Source organism: Poecile atricapillus, chromosome Z, assembly GCF_030490865.1.
Source record: "Poecile atricapillus isolate bPoeAtr1 chromosome Z, bPoeAtr1.hap1, whole genome shotgun sequence".
NCBI classification, from domain to species: domain Eukaryota; kingdom Metazoa; phylum Chordata; class Aves; order Passeriformes; family Paridae; genus Poecile; species Poecile atricapillus.
In genome coordinates, this window is record NC_081289.1 from 70681466 (window position 1) to 70698539 (window position 17074).

At 43.3% G+C, this 17074-nt stretch overlaps 1 protein-coding gene across 5 annotated transcripts in view; it reads right to left on the bottom strand.

The window, feature by feature from the left end:
• Positions 1–14206, bottom strand: part of CAST (calpastatin) — a 52658-nt gene extending 38452 nt beyond the window's left edge. For 4 of the 5 annotated variants that reach the window (XM_058826753.1, XM_058826756.1, XM_058826754.1 and 1 more), the window contains exons 1-3: positions 14094–14206; positions 9118–9183; positions 1827–1898 (exon numbers count right to left, since the gene is read on the bottom strand). In XM_058826753.1, coding sequence (XP_058682736.1) covers positions 1827–1898; positions 9118–9183; positions 14094–14135 — 180 coding nt within the window. In that variant the 5' untranslated portion in view covers positions 14136–14206. The other variant, XM_058826755.1, reaches the window with a different exon arrangement.
• Positions 14207–17074: the final 2868 nt, after the last annotated feature.

The following is a 17074-nucleotide window of genomic DNA, read 5'->3' on the forward strand; positions in this document are numbered from 1 at the left end:
AAACTACAAAAAATCTCTGAGTTTTCCTCTATTTTAAATAGCACTAGAGGATCACAGGAGATTGTTGAGAGTAAAAGTTACAATTAACAGAAGACTTAGCCTAAGTGAAAAAAGGTGGAAATGAGTGGGAACTTAAAAGGCTGAACTGAAATCAGCAATTGCTAAAAGTCAGTATTAGATAGTATGAGATGAGTATTTTCGTAGTACACAATCTTTACCAGTAAGTACACTCGAATGTCACAGAAACTGGAGAAACACCAAGTACTGATAAATACACAACCTAAGCTGCTGTAACCTAATATGCAGCAATTCCTGGCAATTCCATTAGATTACTTTCATGGCACTATCTTCCAGTTCTTAGGCTTAATAGAACGTATGAATTATGCCTTCCACACTTAAAAGTTCTTCATACTTATCATAGAAAGAACATATACTGAAAAAAAAAAATACTCAGAGATGTGTAAGTCAGCAAATTAGACGTAAGCATCCCTGGGACTATGCAGCTGGTGACATTCAGGTTGACTCGGAGAAGAAAACCTTGTCAAAGTGCAAGGAATAGAAAGAAAAAAAAAATATTAAAAAATGCTGGGCTGTCTTTAGTGATAGACAGGAACACTGAAATAAAGGGACAACAGGATTTATATCTTTGCCTCCTCCCTCACTGCGGAAAAGTAAATCACATAGGAAGCATGAAGATATCTTTAGGTGCATTATTTTACAGAAGCACTGATTAAGAAAATATAAAATCCCATTCAAAAGCAGAAACACTTCCTGCTGTTAGGATCCTCCAAACAATAGGCTCTCTGCAGATATGGAACAGTGGTGGATGTGTGGACCCCTCTCAGCCTGACTTAGGAGCAGCTAGCCTTGCACCTTGGGTGTGAACTGAGGAGCTGGAAAGCCCCTGGCTCACATATGGAAGTGAAACTGGGCTGAGAAATATGTCAAAAGGTGCTTCTGAAACCCAGAATTTCAAGGTAACTAAAGTACAGAACACGGTACCAGAACTAAACAAAGACACTGATCTTGTCTCCACTGCTGACTAGCAGCCAGCTGCCTCACTCTTGAATACTGCCATCAAAATGGGCCCAACCTGAGTTCTCCTAGAACTCCAGCTGGAGTTAAGCTTTACTGACAAACTTCATTAAATTCCATCAAAAATATATATTTACCTCAATAAAACATACTGCTGCTTCTCTTTTAAGTGATCTGCATTTTACTCACATGTGACAATTATGCACCTAACAATGGCTACCAGGTGCAGTATCCACAAGAGTATTTTCTACATCCTCTTTCAATACCCTGCAAGACCTGAGCACCATGTTTCCCCTCAGAGAATATCACCTGCACTCCTTTGTAATTCAGCTTTAAAATGCTTCTTGAATGATAAGCTGAACTGCTCTGGGGGCAATGAAGGCAAAGACAAGCTGCCAGTTCTTCAAACTCACAGAGTTCCACTAAGTAAAAAGAACAAAAAAAATGCAAACACCTCAGGGTGAAAAAAGAAACACAGCCCCACAATAATCAGATTAAGGTGCCTACTGACATCAACAGGGCCAGGATTCTTTAAAATAACTGGGAGACTAACAAAGAACATGAGAAAAGGGAGAATGTTACCATTTATTTCCACACAATTTCAACGCTGGCATTCTCCTGACTTGTGCTCCCTTTTCATTTCAACAGTTAAAATTTCTAGTAAGTCAAAGAGCACCCTTGTGGTGCTGAATGTTGGCAAACAAATCCTTTTCTATTCCAGTGCAGGGGATGCAGTCACACCACATCGTCCTCACTTGTCAAAAAAGATAATTTCCTTAAGTACACATTACCTTAGCAGAAGCAGCTGCTCCACTTGTCTCTCTTTTGGGCGGCTGGCTGACATTAGCACTTGCTTGTTTCTTCTAGAAAATAAAAAGACATAATAAAGGTCAGAAATGTCGATGAAGGAAAAGAAAAGCCAAGTAAAACTGGAAACCAACAAACAAAAACAATAAACAACCCCTGAACTGAAAGTATTAAAAAAAGAAAAAAACACACTTAAAAATGTTCCCTAGAACATTTTTGCAAGGTGAGTCATCAAAAAAATGAATTCTCCTACATAACTTTAATTCACACAGGCACATTTCAGAGCCCAAAAATGTGCACACCCAGAACAGTCTTAGTTCTCCTGCAGCATTTTATGGACAATACATAAATCTGTGCTATTTCCTGTGGCACAGCAACTCTACTTTAAGCTAACAGTTAAAGCAACAGTATCTATTTAAAAAGTATCATGAAAACAAGCGGGGCAAACTATTGCTGTTTAGACAGAGTGTGAATGACTACCCAGGAAGTCATCCTTGGGCAGGGAAGTAAAGGACCAGAGAGTCAACTAGCAAAGTCAGAAGTTTTCAATGGATGGGACACCAGATTTGTAACACTCTGGGAGATCCAGAGACCTCTGCCATTCATGTAATTCCACCTCCTCTTTCTGATTTAGCTTGAAAACCTGGAGATCAGCTAGAGCAAAGATGGACATTCAGCAGTCATCTCCAGATGTGGAGCATGGGCAGGATCAACACGACCAAAATATGGCCCAAATTTTACATCAGGGATCACACTGGAAACAGTGACATCCCAGTAAGACTCCACAGGATGCTGCAAAACCCAAGGCTATCACTGCTTTTTGCCATTTAAAAGGATGTTAGGAGTGTTCCAGCCCAGGACCTTCCTGTGCAGTGACTGAAGCCCAGTGCTGCTGCCCATTACAGACCTGCAGGATGTGGTTAAAGGAAAAAGCAGAATCAAAGCCCAGAGACACCCCAAACACACCCCAGAGACACACAGGGCCCTCATCACAGCCCCCCTCCCTCATGTGTTGTGAAGAGGGCCCACAGCGGGCTGGGGGTCAGACAAAAGAGTCAACAGAAAGAAGAAGCCAGCAGGATTCCTGTGTGTCCATGAGAAGAGGAAGAAAATAAAGGTAGAAGAAAACAAAGAACATATGTGCTGCAAAAGACATCATAGAAAACCACGATTTATCTGTATTTTGGATTTCTGGGGATGCTTTCTCAAAACAGTGCTTCTAGCAATGGACTTGAGGAGTGGTGTGATGATGGGCAATGGGATGGGGTGCACAATGGGGTCAGAAGGGGATAAAAATGCTATGTATGAGCACAATAAAAGAGCTTGGATAAAGTTTCTTAAGGTTTTGCTTTATGTTGTGTCTGCTCCAACAGCAACAACGTGTCAGTCGGGTTCATCTAGGTATTTTCTCCTCTGACCACACATTCCTAAGGGAGCAGAAAATCTTCCACATGCTCTTCAACTCTTGTAACAATGAACATTTTTAACTCCGCTAGGAAGGAAGCAGTGCTCCAGCTGAGGTGGTAATGATCCTGCAGGCAGGTGATGGAGGTGTGATGCACTTTCAATTTTGTAGAGACAGTACTGAGATGCAGAACACCTTGGGCTTTCAGTGCACTGAAGACTCTGTAATAAGCATTACCCACAAATCCTTCAGCTTTTAATTAAGTTGTCCAAGTAGCTCAAAATCTGAAGTGCTAGCCTTCCCTTTTCAAAGAGAAAAATAAAAAAGTCACCATAAAAGAATCACCAAAAAAAAAAAAGGAAAACTCTGAAGAGCAGTCAGAATTGTGGGCACACCTTCAGCACCACAGATCTTGACTGCCACCTCACGTTCAGGCTTTGGCTCAGGGTTTATGGTGGTCAGGATTTACCTTCGGTACCAAAGACTATGTCTAACAGAACTGTGATGCTCTGAAAATAGCACAGAATTCCACAAATCCATGAAGTACTTTTAGATAAGGGAGTCTTTATGACACCTACCAACATACTCAAAAATTTGAGGCACAAGGGTAGCTTTCCCCACCCCCAACAAGTCTGAGCCACAAAAAACCCAAACCAAACTAACAATTAAAAATTAAAAAAACCAAAAAACAAAACACAAGAAAAACAAAAAAAAACCCAAAAAAACCCAAAAAGAATCCCCAAAATTAAAAAACCCCAACAAAAAAAAAGACAAAAACCAAAACCAAAAAATCCCATCTCCCAACCCCACCCCAAAAAACCAACAAAAACAACCAAAGAAAATGCCCCCTCCAGAAACAGAACCAGCTAACAGAGGGAAATAAAGCCCTGTTCAGAGTGTGAACGTATGTCAATCAACTGAACAGAATAAAGAAAAAAATGCTAATGCCAATATTTGTTTGGTGGTAGACCAAACAGCAATAAAAGATAAAGACAGAGAGAGAAGAAAAATTAACAAGTTCTCCTCTGGAAGACAGAAAGACTACCCAGAGATAATCCATGTGGAAGTTTAAGCCACCATATCAAATGAGTATTACTTAATGAATCCTGACCACAGCACACGGAGTCATACATATTTTAGTTCCCAGAGTCATCTTTCAACAGCACCTTCCTTGGCATCTAGGTATCCCTTAATGTATTTGTAAAAGCAGAGGGACTGGCCACATCATTCAATTAGGTTTATCCTTCTTTCACCCTTATTAAAATAAGGATTTTAGGGTGTTTCCCAAGATGCTGCCCCCATGCAAACCAGCTCAGATACCCTTCATTGACAGATACATCAGAGCTGTTCTCATCTTCTCCTCCTCCTCCAAGAACTGGAAGAGTATTTTTCTTCTGTGACAATCTCAGACACAAACAACTGAAGAACCTTGCAGCTGTGCTCATACCTTGCTTCCTAACCTGATATTAACAGAGACAATGAATTATCAAAGCACAGCTTCTTTATGAAATGACTTAAAAGAATTATGGCCCTGTAAAGAATTGTGTGTGAAGGAATAAAAGCTGTGGCACACAGGTACTAATAATCTACTCTTCATTATTAGCAGTGGCTTCAAAAAGACAGAACAGTATTTCAGAGTGGAATATTAATTCTGCAGGTTTAATAAAGGGGAGATGAAATACACATTCTTCAGATAAATGGATTTTGCAAAGGAAGAACATGTGTTAAGACTGTTATCCAGAAACGTGGACAATGTTCATTTTGGACTACAACATTCAAGTGTTCATTGTAAGAGTGCAGTGAGAATGCTCATGGTACACTTGTCTTAAGGGGAAAAAAAACACAAGAGGCAAGTATGTGCAATCTCTGCTCTGCAAATGCTTTTGACAACCATCTGCAGCATTTCAGCCTCCCCCTATCAATCTTTCATTCAAGAACAGCTCAAGCAGCAATCACCCTATATTTCTTCTGAAGGCAGAGACTTACATTGCAACAGCTCCCAGTGACTACCAGAATTTAACTGAAATAATGTTATTTTTCATCTACCTTTGGCATTTTAGTCAAAAGAAGCACCAAAACAGAAAAGGAAGACAGATAAAGAAGCTGCTGCTGTGCTTCTCAGAACCCTCACACTCCTCTAGTGAAGATGGATTAAGGCCACAATCCCCTCTGCCAGTGCCAAGGTGCTCTGAGGCACAAGGAAGAAAGAACAAACCATGCAGATATAAATTAATAATTTGGTAGCAAAGTAAAAAGAAACCTCAGAAACACTGCATGTAAAAAACTACCCATGCACTTCCACAACTCAGACCAGCAGTGGACACCCCAACAAGATTGTCACCAGTCATAATGCCTTTATTCAGTCTTACTGCTTTTTCTGGAATCCCAAGTGGAGAGCCTCAGGATGAAAAAGTATCACAGACACACTAATTTCAGGGCAAAGAATCAATTCTAAAAGGATAGAGATACTTTAGCACAAATCATCACTGTCATCTCATCCTTCCAAAGAATATAATTCTTCCAAAAAATATATAAATTCTTCCAAAGAATATATTTCCTGGTAAGTAAAGTACAATGAGCTGAGCAAGCAGCACAGGTTCTACAGTCCTATAGAGAACAACTCAAAATTCCAGAACATGTTAGAGAGGGTCCTGTTTTTCACACCATATCTGGTGAAATATGACCTCACTTCTAGCTCTGGCTTCCAATTCCTAGAATATATGACTCTGTCTTCCTTTTTAATATCACATTTTCCCATCCAGACAGCAGCCATGCACAGGCTGGGCTTTTACACAGATACAGAATCTCTCCTTGGTATTTCCCTCTGAGACGGTAACAAGAGAACACAACACGTCTTTCTCCATATTATTAACATGGATTGACTCAGAGCAGAGGGATTTCAGACCACAGCCCCACACAATGTGAGCACTTGTTCAGTGTTATTCTTATGAATTTCATGTGATTATGTAGCAGAACAGACTGTGCTCCAAGGGCAGCCCTCTGCCAGGCAGCACTGACTGGACATCACATGCAAGATTAGGATAGCAGGACCATGCACCTCACCCCAGAGCAAGACCTGCCTTCCTGAGTTTGGATAAGCTTCACTTTTGTCATTCCCCTGTCTCTAGCAGTGGTCAGCAGCAGACAGGAAAGAAAACAAAATCAGTGATGTAAAAACAGTTCAGATCCATGTTGATGTTTCTTCTAAATACTCTTCCAGACTCAATTTGTGGGCCAGGGATTTCTTAAGTTCAGTATATTTTATAAACCATCCTGGGTTTTTCTTCAGTGATTTTATGCTATCTACCCGTGTAAGCATTTATACTTTCTATTTATACTTCATCCAAGAGCTTCTAGAGCATTAGTGTCCCAATGGCCTCAAAAGTGGAAGTGATCTGAAACTGGTAGAAAGGACACACACACATAAGCTGAAGACAACATCCAGATGGGGATAAAATAAAACCACACCAGCTGCCCCTCACATGCTGACAAATTGCTAAAAGCCTTGGAACACCAGGAAGCAAGGGGAAGAAAGGAAATACGCTATTTCATGTGCTTTGCAATGGCACACTGCAAACATGTTGGCTCAGGTCCATGATGTCACATCACAGTGAAAGAACAGAGGGGCAGAAATGGGAAACCCGTGGCATACCACTCACTTTTACTGGGTGGCAGCTGCATCCCAGCTGCAACAATATGCCACAGCTTCACACGCACAAGCAACCAGCAATTCCAACAACCCCCATTCTGTTAACACCCCACCATACACACACCTACAAGGAATGAAAACATTTCAGTAAAGCTGATCAAGATTTTCAGTGTCTTCTCCCTAGAAGGTGAACTCAATAAATATGAGGTTCTAACAACAAAGACATCAAGATTTCAGATAGATCCCTGTGACTTGAGACTTTGTCCTGGAGCAGTCCCCAATACAACACACACACTTTTTTTGACATCTACACTCATGAAAAACTTCCTTTATTTTTGGTTTTTTTTTTTTTTAAATTACACATTTTAACACATCTGGAAATTCCAGCATATCTTTTGCCTGTTTCTACAAGGCTCCATGCACAGACACACACTCAGCTGCTCATCACTGGACTGACAGATTGTGCCAAACTCAACCCAAAGCTGTGCAAGCAGATCCCCCATCCAATCCAGACTTACAGCCTGAGCTGCACTGCTGAAATTATGCAAACAAGTATGACAGTGTCCTTCCTTGGCTAGCATCTTGAGGCAATGAAGTGATGGAGATCAGTCTTTCCAAGGACAACACAACCCTTTCCACCATGGCATCACAGCTTCATCCCTTCTGTGCAAGTCCACCTCTTACCAAACAGGTTTCTATCTACAGTAAACCTGCTGTGTTTTCTTCAGTTTACTTTTAAGTCTCCAAGAAGAAGGGGTTAAGAAGCCTGTTCTACACCCTAACAGTATTCATGGGAATTCCTCTTGATGCTGTGGCTAATTGGCATCTCCCACTCAAACCAGTGTAAGGCCCTTCCTAAGTTTGCTTTTCAAAGCTCTACCCTCCTTCTCTCATTCCTTCAGGACTATACACCCAAAGAATCTGAGAGACAAGAGCTGTTTGTTGTTATTTTTGGTTAAACAACAATCATACTGATTTTACTGTTTTCCTTTCAGTATGGATATAAACTCTTCAAAGACCTTCATATTTTCTTGTAATTTTTCTAATGCCAAACCTTTTTTAGTAGGCCAGTGAACAAACTCAATATTCTAGACAATACTGCACAAAGCTCTCTACAAATATATTATACATTTCTGCTTCAAAAATTGAAGACTATAGGAATTATCTTTGACTTTAAAAAAAAAAAGTAACATTGCAGACTCTTGCAAAAGTTGATGAAAAATTTTGAGTTGCTTCCTCAACTGCTTAACAAATCAGAGTGTTTTGGAGGTAGGAATGAGTCACACTGGAGTTAATGCCCCTCAGTTGGTCTGTGGAAGAGGTCTTTGATCTATTTCCACTTTTAAGCACTGCATAGTGGATGGAACAAAAAAAATTATGAAGAAATTCACAAGAGGAAACATACATTCAGTATTTTAAGGACTCAAAAAGCAGAAGTATCTGAACAATAAATTTTAGTAAGAGCCTTGTTTTGCTGGAAACAGATTTTCTCAATGAGAGGTCAGAAACATTAGTCCCAGAACTGCAAACTACAAGCCTTGACTCCTACCCTCCCCCCAAAAAATGTCAGCACTTCTCTATTAAGAAGAACAATGTGCAGTCAAAGAACATGGCATTAAACCAAGAATGTATAAATGCACAATGATATTTATGAAAAAAACAAGCTGACTGAAGAGGAAAGGAGGAACATGTTCTCAGGCTAGGGAAGCCTTCCTTGCTTTCTGAACAGGAAAGAAAAGCAATTGCTTGAATCATCTACTTCAGAGGACTGTAACAAAAGCATTCACTGACCCTGATTTACAGTGCAGTCAAACAGGACTGGGCAAAGTTATTTCCCACACAGCTTCTGCTGTGGGTGAACCATCAGGTGGAAAGCATCACAGTACACTCCCTTCACCTGTACTTCTGGGAAACTGAAAAACCAGGGCCATCAGATGTGTCTCACACTGTACCAGCACTGCACAGCAGACACTCCACTGAAGTAACTTCCATGGATACCAATGTGAAATATTAGGGAAAATCTGAACAGAGCAAAAAAAAACCCATTTCTAGTAGGCTGCTCAGCAGCACCAGACAAAACTAAACATTCTTGGGATGAATAATGTCTGGAGTGACTGAATTGTCCAAAAACTACCACTTTGCTATCAAAAGTCAAAAATCAGTATATGAGGAAATCCATTGCCAACTTTTCTTTTTAGTATGTTCTAACACTTGAATTTACCTCTTCCACTTCTGCTTTTTTCTCTCCTGCCTTGGAAGAAGCTTCACTTGCCTTCTTGTCACCATGCTGTGAACAGAGAAAATAGATGTGTAGTTACTTAGATCTTAAGTCATATCTTCCACACAAAGAAATTCTCATACATCTTAGTGCAAGGATGATTCCTTTCAGCTACCACAGTATGACAGCAGGGAACATTTAAAGTTTTTCTTCTCACTAATGGACAGGATTTCTAAATGGCCTGCTGCATAACTTCAAGAAAAACTGAAGGTCATGACTCTTAGGGCAGCCACATGACTGTTCTCATGAAAAGTTCTGGAAGATATTCAGCTGATCACTCATCCCTCGCTCTCCAGTGCTTGTTTTGGAAATGTCAGAACCACAGGCTTCAGCAGCTACTGAACAGCTCTCAGAGACACCAACATGATGTGTACAACCCACTCCAACATCTGAACTCCCCTCAGATACACTGAAATGCTTGACAGCACCTCCTCACCTGACAGAAAGCTGTTACCATGACTGCTGTAATTCTGGTGCCGACAGAAAAAATAAATGCTCCAACAGCTCAGGCACAGATGCACATTGGGAAACACAGCTCTTCCAGGATCCCTGAACCTCCTGCATCTTTTATCTCCTCCTCTTCCTTTCACTTAACCTGATATACAATCCCAGTAGCTTCCCATGTGCAGCAGTGTAAAGAAAGACACAATTTGCCCAGCACACACACTGGTATGCTGGTATCCAGCATCTTGTAACTGTGTGTGTCCCTGAAAAGTGGTGAATGTGGCCCCTCAAGAAATCTCTTTTCAAAAATAATAAAAGCAAAAAGCAAGAAGTTAATATAAAAGGCAACATAATATAGCTACTCTCTACGATCTCAGCTAGTGTAACTTCGCACAGCAACTGAGACATCTGGGAGGGAGGATTCACGTCTGGTTTGTCTTGTTAAGTAAAGACAGGAGATGATTCAAGACCCATTTATTCCCTTCTGTTTTCAGGACTGAGCAGCAGGAGGTAGAGCCTGCTAATCCACTAAGTAATGAGTTCCTGCAGATTTTTCTTCACATAGGGAGAAAGTAATGATCCATGTATCACTGCACTATCTTCAACAGAAATCAGTTCCAGCACATCAGCAGGAGAAAAGGCAGGCTGAAAAAAAGTATTATAGCAACAAAAATTTCAATAATTGTTTTGGACAACCTCTAACAATTCAAGTTTTTAAAATGAGTTTGGTTATGACTAAGACACTCGATGAGTTTTGAAATTGGAAATGTTATACTCATATTCCATTTGTGCCTCTTTAGAGGAAAAACAAGGTTGTCTATTCAGGTAAGAGATTAATTGATTCACTGCTCCGTAATAGCACTTCCAGTAGAGACACAATTTACCCAGCTATCTGTGCTTTTCACAGCTACAATAAAAGCACATTGCACACACATCAGTTAAGAGCAATGCTAGTGAGTGTCCTGTTGCTGACAGAACGGGAATTTCAGAGCCAGCACTGCCAAGAGGCTCAGGAGCTAAAGGAGAACACTCTTGGTGAGGCTGTCTTCTTGCATGGATACCCTCAGCATCAAAATGCTCCAAAAATCAAGTATTATCCTGAATCCAGCTATTAAAAGTCTTCTATTACTTTCATTTGCTTTCTTCTTCAAATTCAGACACAGCTTTAAAAGCAGCAACACCAAATGAAGTGCAGGGTCTCTAGTTGTTGCTATTTTTTGGGTTTTTTTTTTTTTTCTTTCACTAAATAAAGCCAAGGAATGTAAGAATTAAATACTTGTCTCCTACTGAGTATGTCAGGCCTTCATCAGGGCTGAATCTGGTGCTACTCTTCCTCCCTAAGTCCACCTCCTCATCTTCATACCAAAGAAACCCACAGCAGACAGGACCATGGCACCAAAAGGGCACCCAGACCCAGGAATAGGAAGAGAGAGATATGGAAGGGGACTGGCAGGATTCCCTCAACCACCCCTCAGGCAGAACAACGCCCTGAAGGACCCCAGGGCAGCTTCAATGTGCAGAGAGGATGCAGAACGAACTAGGGCAAGGACCACAACTTTGCTACCCCTAAATTAAAGACAGAGAGACACTAAAAGCATGACATCTCCTTCCAGAAGGTTATGCCAAACAGCATTTATAATAAAGACACTTTGACTCAGAGCCTAAATATGTTTATTCCAACTCAGGGCACAAAGCACATATGGTCAGACCGAAGCTGTTTTGTTTTGAGTAAGTTGAGTAATGCACTGTGTACACACAGAGCCCTGATACTCACTCCCTGGCCTCAGATAGTAAAACAGCCTGTGAAAGCAATGCCTTGCAGTAAAGTCTGCTGTCCTGAAGAGGTAACCTCAGAAAGCAGAGCTTCACAGTACACCTGAGGAAACCATGCTGGCTCCCTGAACACTTAATGCATAAAGTATGATGAAGGATCCTGTTTCAATAGTGGCCTTCAACAGCTCTTTTCTTACCTGGATTTCCAAGCTTTGAACCCTCCACTAAAAAAATTAAATATATTAAGAAAACAAAACAAACAAAAAAAAAAACCCCTCAAAGAAACAAAAAAAACAAAACAAAACAAAAACCAAAAACCAGGCAGTAAATCAATCTGTTTAGTCAGAAGCCGAAGCTCAGCTTATTTGGGACAGTGTACATTCACTGCTCATTCATATTCATAACTCATGATGACAAGCTGACTTCTTCTTTGGGCACTCTTTCCTTTTCTGCTCATTTTCCCTTACAGCGCCAAAGATACAGATTCCTAATGAAGTCAGTGGATCAGAGCAGCTCCAGCCCTGTCACACCAACAGTGGGTGTACAGCTGAAGTGACAATTTTAGTTTAACTCATGAGCTAACAATTCCTCGTAGCTTTTAAGCTGGCTCAAAATATTTTCCAACCTTACTAACTAAGAAAAAACCCACACAATCCTACCCATAATCACATGTTCACGAAAATACATAAGTGTCATGAGCAGGAAAGTTTATCCTGATATTTTCATCTTGTTCTAAAGTGCACAAAAATGTCACCACACTATTAAGACATAGCTTTAAACTTCTGACTCAAATAGTACTCATAAACTAGAAAGTAACTGGTGAAAAAGCAGAGAAAATTACTAACAACTGAATAGATACCTATGTGCATAAAAATCCAACCCTCACTAAAGGCTTTCCAAGAAATTCCTTCAAAATCTCAGGAGATTTAGAAGGCATTAGCAAGCCTTTGGTTTAAGGCCTCTGCACAGCATCGTGGTGGACGTGCAGTAACTGGGTGAGAAGTGAAGTCTTGCAAGATTCTCAGCTGAAGGCAATCAACTCAGCATCACCACTAGAATTACCACTATTTAAGGAGATGGGAAGCTGACCTTCACTCTCAGCTGGAACTGGGAGGAAGACAGAGTTCTTTGACACTGCTTGGAAAACTGTCAGATACAAAAGAGTTGCTGGGGAGTTACAATCAAGCCAGGTAAGGAATCAAAAGGTGAAATCCAGATTCTTATTACATCCAACCCCAGCTTTAAATACAGCAGCCAGTAAAAACATTCATCTCCTTTGTGTCTGTTCCTCTCACCCACGTTTCCTGCCTCTCCTACCTCCCCAGTGTGAATCACATGCACAAGAGAGGACTCCAGTCCCACGTGGAGGCCCACAAGTGCCAACAACCACAAACAGGGGCTTCCAAAAGAGCAGCTGTGGGAACTGACTTCTTACCTCAACACACACAGCCGTGTCTTAATATCTTTTCTTCCCCTGTATGCAATGACACAGAGCTGTAACGAGGCCTTTTACATCCACTCCACAGCTTAGTGCAGTTAATTCTCAAACTTTCCCCTCTGATTTTGTGTCACCTCCACCACACTGATTTGACTTACAATGGCTGATACCCGAAAACACTGCTAAAACAGTGATCAAGCTAAAGCAGTGATCACTGCTAAATCAGTGCTAAAACTGATCCAAGCTACACAGAGCAACTTAAAAGTACCGTTCTAACCTCAAGAGATTTAACCTGCCTGATCATATACATAGGAAATACATAAAAGTGATATTTTCCCTGAAACCAACATTTCACAACATATGCTTTCTGTAAAGCTTTAACAGAACGCAAACTTTTTCTCGCCACTCCATACTGAAAGAATACAGAGACCAACCCCTTCCTCTTATGCACAACAAACCGTAAAGGTTTCTTAAAAGCTTTTTAAAGCCTTTTTAAAGCAGTCGCGGGTTCGTCACAGTAATGAGCAGCGACCCAAGTCTGTCCAAGCCAGAGGGAGCCGTGGTTTGCTCAGGGAGGGTCTGGCAAGCGATGGCTCTTCCCGGCAGCACCTGCAGAGAAGAGCGCTCCTGGGAAAAGGCGCAGCGCCGGTTTTTTCCGAAACAGCAACATTCCCACAAAAAAAATCTCGTCTTACGCTTTCTGGTGCGCTTTCGTCACCCCCAGAGCCCGCGTTATTGGGGGAACGACGAGGAAAACTGCTAATAGCACCAGAACCCTCAGTTTCCTGCGTCGCTTTTCTGACAGCGGATGGGATGCGGAAGGGACAGCGGGAGGAGCGCTTCCACCTGGCCCGAACCACTGAGGCTTTTTTTTTTTCTTTTAAAAAGCGCTGTCTCGCCTCCAGCCGCACCATAACTTCCCCTTTCCTTACCCCCTTCTCCGTCCCTAAGGCCGGGGAGTGGCGGGAGTATCCGGCCCGGCCCACCCCGTGCTCCCGGCTCCCCACAGCGGTGCTCCCTCTCCCCACCGCGGTGCTCCCGGCTCTGCCGGCGCTTTTCTCCGCACTCACCATGGCGTACCACCAGCGGGCGAAAGCCATGGCGCTGCGGCTGCTCCTCCTGCCCGTCCTGCCCGGCAGTGCCCGGCCCGGGACGCGCCCAGGGCGGCGCCCGGCGCGGAGCCGCTCCCCCGCCGGGGCCGCGGGGCACCAGGGGCATCGCCGCCCTCCTTACAGCCCTCCCCGCGTCCCCGAACCCGCCTTACCGCCGCGGGCAGCGGCTGCCTGCCCGTCCCGGGCGCCGACATGCCGACGGCGGGGAAGAGGAGTTCCGCGGGCGGCTGGAATGGCCCTCGGTCCCTCCCCTTCCTGCCGGGGCCCAGCCGGGACGGGGGAATCAGGGGGGCCGCGGGTCCGGGGTGAGGAAGCGGGGAGGGGACGGGGAGCCTGTGGTAGGAGGGTGCTCAGCTGGAGCGAGAGTGGCTTTTCTTCAAAATAGCGCTGTTTGGGGGTTGGGGGGAAGAGTGCGCAGACTTTCTCCTCCTCAAGAAAGTCATTCCCTTTGGGAGAGCGTTTGGGTGTCGACAGCCCACCCTAGGCGGCTCCAGGCTCCATGGCAGCCCCCAGCGAGGATTTTGCCCTTTCCCCGGGATGGAGCCGGGCGGAGGATGCTTGGGGCTGCTCCAACACACGGCTCCTCTGCCAGCTTCACTCCAAATTGGGCACCCTGTTCCTATGACAGCCTCCTTCCCCAGCCTTTGCATCCAGGCTCCTCCACCAGCCTCTGGCTCCTCTAGAGCTATGCCAGCCCAGCTTCCCGGCTGGCTCCAGCCTTGGCCATCACCTTGACGTGAGCTCGTTCCCACCACACAAATACGCTTGATTTGGAAGCTGGCCGCGCATCCCGTAGGTTGGTGCGCTGTTAACCCCCACATCCAGGGGGTTTGTTGCAGGCCAGGCTATAAAATGGAAAACACAGGTGTTGCGTGCAGGAATGGTCACAGTTTGACAAGTTTGTCTTGCCAGGTTGTGTGCAGTAAAAGAAGTCGGTGTTTGGGGTGTTCTGTGCCAGAGAGCCCCAGGCTCAGGCTGGATGGGTGGAACAGCTGTTTGAATGAGTTGCGCTGCTCTGAAGGGGGAGCAGAAGCAGCTCTGGACACGTTCTTGGATCAGGAAGCCCTATTAGCAGGAGAAAGGAAAAGTGTCCCAGTCTTTAGGGAATGCTCATCACCTGCTTCTTGGTGAAGAAAGCAGTAGGACTAATCGGCGTGGTAAGCAGTAAGAAGCCTGTAAACCTAATTAGTGCCTCCACCCTCGGCTGTCAGGTGAGGTCTCCCCTGGAGGTCTTGGGAAATGGCTTTTTTTCTGCAGACAGAGGGGGAATGTTCAGATTGTGGAAAACGAGGTTCACTTTTTTTTTTTTTTTTTAATAGAATTTAAAGGTTTAATAGAAAGACAATTAGGAGATAAAAATAAAGTATACAGATACAGCCAGGTGTCTGCATTCAGCCAAGAGAGCACACCTTACTAACAAAGGATTATCCCTTAAAAACAGAATCCTACTACATATTCATAAATTCTCATAGATGGTTCAAACACTCTCCTTAAGTTTTGGATGTTTCTTTGTTTACTTTTTGACTTGCCCCCTTCTCAATAAATCAATCTTCTTGGCTCCACTGAGTTTCACATTCCCTGATAACAGAAATGCAATAAATTCTTCCCCCAGAGCTCTGGTTACTGCTGTCCTCATCTGGACAAGATAATCTAAGAATGAGGGGGTCTCCAACCATCTCCTCTAGTCCCTGGGTTATACAAACAAAAGTAGCCCCTGCTCCAATACCATGCCATAGCTCAACACATATGTATATTACACTACCATTTCTAAGCTTCATCAACAACAGAAATAGAAGGAACTACACTAATACAACAAAGTTTTCTAACCTTATACATATAACATTCATTCCAATATTTACGAAGAGCCAACAATATAATATGTATCTATAACAAGATGGATCTGCCTAAAGCCACCCCTGCTTTTCCTTTCTGATTAGATTCATGCAGGTTTATGGCTGACTCTGAAGTGTTTCAGCCTGTGACACCTAGGCAAGGTGCTCCAGAGGAGGTGGAGGCGAGGGCCATGTTTAAAATGCATGGCTTCTAGACGGGGCTGCTGTGTGCAGGTTTACCTGGGGTCACTCCGGCAGCTCCAACAGGTTGTGCTGCAGGCTCAGACCCTCCCTGCTGGCAGAGGGCTCCAGGGAACCCTCAGGAAGCGTCACCCATCTCACTGCGACGTGCCTGATGACAAGCAGCTGGAGCTGGTGGTAATTGGAGTGGTGGAGCAGGGCAGTAACACATGAAAGCCTCGGTGATGTCAGCCTGCATCATGCTGGGCATTCAGGGTTCTGCTGACCCAGGAGCACATCACCCATTCCAGCTCTGCCAGTAGGTTCAGTTTATAAATGAGGTTTGAATGCTGCTGTGGGAAGGAGGGGAGCTGCCCAGACATTTGCCCCAGTTCCTGCAGTTGTTGCAGTGCTTTGTAAACTGACTGGGCTCCATCCAGCCTTGCATGGAAATCTTGCTTTTAGGGCCGAGGGCTTGGCATTGTTGCATCTATTAGAAGGCTCCTCTAGCTTGCCATTGCTTCAAGAAACCATTCTTTATTGGCAATTTCTTCCTAAGTTTATTTTTAAGTAGTTGAGACTACTTTTTTATGTAAAGGAGGTAGGCAGCACGTATTTACCTGGGGACAGAAAAGCGGGTTCTTGTTTGTCTGACAGAAGAAGAGTCAGCTGATGAGTGCCTGAGTCAACTTTTTAAATACTGCAGGCCTAAACACCACTCCAACAGTTTACTCATTTGGGTAAAGATTTGGGTATTTGAGTGGAGCAGTCACTAGTAATCATACAAGTCAGTCTGATGCTTATTATCCTTAATTATGGAAAAACAAGTTTTCCTTGCAGCTTGCAACAGTGTACAAGTGTGTGGTATCAAAATCACACTGTGTTTTCTGTCACAGTTTCTACTTATTCCTTCAGAATGTCTGCAAGTGAACAAATCCACTGAGGCTTGCTGAGATTTTACCTGATATTACCCATGGAGTTCTTCACTTCAGAAACAGATGCAAGAAGTGATGGATGGCACAAAAAAAATCCGTTTTTTCAATGTTTATTGGCTGGAAAAAGAGCAGGTGACCACATCAGGAACACACAGGTTGCTTTTTACTGCAGTGATGTGAACAAAT